Source organism: Rana temporaria, chromosome 12 (assembly GCF_905171775.1).
Source record: "Rana temporaria chromosome 12, aRanTem1.1, whole genome shotgun sequence".
Lineage (NCBI taxonomy): Eukaryota > Metazoa > Chordata > Amphibia > Anura > Ranidae > Rana > Rana temporaria.
Window position 1 is genome coordinate 137,620,217 of NC_053500.1, and position 4,249 is coordinate 137,624,465.

Sequence of the window (4,249 nt, forward strand, 5' to 3'; positions counted from 1 at the left end):
TATTGCAATTTTTTTTTTAACAAAATTAGGTAGAAGAATACGTATCGGCCTAAACTGAGGAATTTTTTTTTTTTATATATATATATATATATATATATATATATATATATATATATATATATATATATATATATATATATATATATATATATATATATATATATATATATATATATATTTTTGGGAGATATTTATTATAGCAAAAAGTAAAAAAATTTTAATTTTTTTCCAAATTGTCGCTCTATTTTTGTTTATAGCGCAAAAAATAAAAACCGCAGAGGTGATCAAATGCCACCAAAAGAAAGCTCTATTTGTGGGAAAAAAAGGACGCCAATTTTGTTTGGGAGCCACGTCGCACGATCGCGCAATTGTCAGTTAAAGCGACGCAGTGCCGAAACGCAAAAAGGGGCCGGGTCCTTTACCTGCATATTGGTCCGGGTCTTAAGTGGTTAAAGTTTGTGAATTGATGTTTTTTCCATTTACTGAAATCTTTACCTTTCACTACCTGGCCTAGCTGATTCCCTGTCCGCATTGGCGTCATGGAGAGTCTTGGTGTAAGTGACCGGGTCACACAGATCATAAAACAACTGACCCGTCTCATAATCCAGGCAAACTAAGAACACCCAAAATGCTGCGGCACATGTTGTAAAGGTACAATTTTTTTTTTTTCTAAATATCTTCCTTTACCTTAGTGCAGTCTTCCTTCACTTACCTCATCCTTCCATTTTGCTTTTAAATGTCCTTATTTCTTCTGAGAAATGCTCACTTCCTGTTCTTCTGTCTGTAACTCCACACAGTAATGCGAGGCTTTCTCCCTGGTGTGGAGTGTCGTGCTCGCCCCCTCCCTTGGACTACAGGAGAGTCAGGACACACTCTACGTTGCAGATAGAGAAAGGGAGCCGTGTGTTAGTGGGCGTCCTGACACTCCTGTAGTCCAAGGGAGGGGGCGAGCACGACACTCCACACCAGGGAGAAAGATTCGCATTTACCTTTACAACCCCTTTAAGGTGAAAAAAACACAAAAGTTTGCAACCCCTTTAAGGAAAATTGGTATAATTTGTATTTACAAGGGAAATCACTGAGTTGGTTTGACGTTTTGTGTTGATTTCAGCTAAAGCAGGAAACAGCAGCACAAGGGACACATCAAAATGAAGTAAGTAATATCCCTTGTGATGATTATTTTTTTTTTTTCCCTGCTATACTTAGGTTTTAATGGCGTGGGGTGAAAAATGTCATAAAACATAAAAAAAAATATATGAATTTGGCTGTTTTCTTAGCTCAGGACTCGCACCCATCCTGTCCAGACACACAACGCGGCATGAAGGGGCTCGGTGAAGGTGGTGGTGAAAGTGTGAAGGTGCCGAATTGGGTCACATGGCTCAAAAAAAGAGATCTGCCCGGCCTCGTAATCCAGATGTATTCTTATTTTACGATGGGAGATCCTGTGAGGTAAATGGGTAACTTTACCATTATACATCGCCGTTAGCTTGTTGTCACACCACCGTAAACACCAGGAGGTTGCGTTGTTCCCAAAGAGCGATTGGCCACCCTTTCTGCTTGTACTGGCATAGCACAGCCCAAGTCTCCACCGCACCGGGTCACTGGTCTCCACTTCCCAATGGTGCTGCCCTGACGACAATTTCCCGGCGCTCAGGACTTGGTAGTACTCGAATCTCTCTGCGGTCTCGGTGCGGCCCTGGTTCTCTTCTGACCAAGACGCGGTTTTGAGGTCATCGGAGATAACGACTCGGTTTCCAGCTGTATTTATATCCAGTTTGATGTCTGAATCCCTCAGGGCGCAGATCTTTTGTTTTACAACGGATATAATGTCAGATAAACCTGTAGTCAATGTCTGAAAGATCTGATTTTCACCCAGATCTCCATCATGGACCTGTTTCTCTTCTCTTGCCTCTATGTCCTCCAGTGTGTCCTCCAAGATGTCCTGTCTGTTGGGTTCTTGTAAAATGGTCATTGGGTCGGTGTTGTTACACATCTCTTCAATGCGATTCATCTTCCTAGACAGCTTCTCCTTCTGTACCTCCAGCTGCCGAATCAGATCGGAGAATGATCGCAAGGTCTGCGATTCCTTGTTCGCGATCGCAGTCGTAACTCTCTTCTCGAGATCTTCCAGGTGTCTCCTGATTTCTCTAAACAGGCTGGTCGCTCTCTCTGTTACACCGGCTGCTTTTTCTTGTACCTCTCTCCTGCGTTCTTGCAGTTTCTGGACCTTTTCCTCGGTCTCTTCTCTCCTTGCGGTCAGTTTCTCCAGAATTTTCTTAAGCTTATCCTTCTCAGAGGATGGTGACTCTACTTGGTGGCCTCTTTGTTCTCCACCAGGCTTGCAAGACTCGCAGATACAAGAAGAGTCCTCTGTACGGGAACACGCCAGGATCTTCTTATGGATGGAGCGTTTTCTATCTCTTGTAGACCTGGTTGGTGGAATTAAAGCGTGTTGTACCGATTTGTTGTGTTTCCTCAGGTGACCATCGCACATTGAGGTCTCGCACTGCAGGCAGGTCTTAACGGCAGGGACGGGAGAGTCGCAGAAAGTACAGTAGATCCCGGTTTTCTCCTCCTGATCGGCAATAGACAGGAAATGCTGGGCTATGTTGTACAGGGTTTTGTTCTTCCTCATATCCGACCGATCTTGAAACTCCTCTCTGCATTCAGGACAGCTACAAACTCCTGTTCTTTCTTGTGTCCTCAGAATGTAGTCCTCGATACAGATACGGCAGAAGTTGTGTCCACATCTTAGTGTTATAGGATCCTTATAAATCTCCAGGCAAATGGAGCAATCTAATTCTTCTCGCAAGTCACTGGAAGCCATTGCACTGAGCTGGAATGAGAAGCAAATGCTGAAGATCCAAGCAGTAGGCGTGTGTAACACGCGGCACAAAGTGCAACTCACTTCCTCCTCCTTGTCATCCTGATTGTTGACCTCCGCCTAGTGATGACAGCAATGTATAGTGTGTGTGCTTTGTGCTGCCACAGCCCACATTCTGTTTGGTTTTCGTTCTCCAACAATTTCAAACAAGACTGGAAAATTACACTGTAATCAAGACGGACCACAATGTGTGTTTTTATTACAATAAGACTACGCAGCAATATAAATCTGTTTAGCCCCTTCATGGCCAAGATCAAAACAAACCTTCATGCCCAAACCAAATTTTGCAACTTTGCAACGTGCGTTTGTAAAACTGTACATGTCATCGCAACGAATTATGCTCTTTTCACACTGGCCATGCGTTTAGGTTTCCAGAATCCGTTCCTTGTGAAAAAAAAAAGCCTGAAGCCCTGTACACACGATCAGACTTTCTGCGGACAAAGCGTAGGACTTTGTCTGGAGGGCGTTGGGCCAGGAATTTGTCTTGCATACAACTTGAGGTGATTGTAGCCGTATTAGTGCAATTGTGACAGAGAAAACTGAGTACTGTCCGTGATACTTTTTTTTTTATTTGCACTAACATATCATTTTTCATGGATAAGCTTTCGGGGTTTATAGTACTGCTTGGACCTTGAAGAAGGGGACACACCCCGAAAGCTCGTCCATGAAAAATTGTTAGTGCAAATAAAAAAAAGTATCACGGACAGTACTCAGTTTTCTCTTGCATACAAACGGCACCCAATTGTCGGCCAACAAATGCGAAACTACGTGGTTTTTCAGCTCTTTAGCGTAACCACTTTCTGCTAATGTGGTGTTTGTACTTTTGTCAGACGGACTTGTGTACACACAATTGGAAAATCCGACAACACACAATTGTTACGTCATATAAAGTCCCATTTCCTTGTTTGCATCACTGCTGCCCCTTGCCGCAAATGGTGCTTTTATCGTCAAATGACAGGGATGGAGGCACATGACTTTACCTAGTCATGGCTTCATTTAAAGTCCCAATTTGCCTAATCCCCCTCTTTTTAGAACACATACCGTATATACTCGAGAATAAGACGACCCAAGTATAGGCCGAGGCACCTAATTTTACCCAAAAAAATAAATGGGAAAACGTATTGACTCGAGTATAAGCCTAGGGTGAGAAATGCAGCAGCTACTGTAAGCGGAAAAGAGGGTCAACAATGCCCATTTGCACGCCTCACTGTGCCCATTACAACCTCACTGTGCCCAAAACTCGCGGCTTCCCCCTGGTCCCGTCCCGTGATAGGTGTTTGACACTGTGTTCGGTGTTCCGCCTATCATGGACGTTCTTTCATCCTCGGACAAGAGAACGTCCGTGATAGGCAAAACACAGTGGGC

At 43.6% G+C, this 4,249-nt stretch overlaps 1 protein-coding gene across 1 annotated transcript; it reads right to left on the reverse strand.

The window, feature by feature from the left end:
* Positions 1-974: 974 nt before the first annotated feature.
* LOC120918984 (E3 ubiquitin/ISG15 ligase TRIM25-like) lies at positions 975-3,128 on the reverse strand. Its single transcript, XM_040330903.1, has one exon. The coding sequence runs from the start codon at positions 2,825-2,827 to the stop codon at positions 1,274-1,276; it is 1,554 nt and encodes a 517-aa protein (XP_040186837.1). The 5' UTR covers positions 2,828-3,128; the 3' UTR covers positions 975-1,273.
* Between the last annotated feature and the right edge of the window lie 1,121 nt (positions 3,129-4,249).

What these genes read in the sequence shown, in the direction of transcription:
- LOC120918984 (XM_040330903.1), bottom strand. Translation starts at nt 2,827, where the DNA reads ATGGCTTCCAGTGACTTGCGAGAAGAATTAGATTGCTCCATTTGCCTG.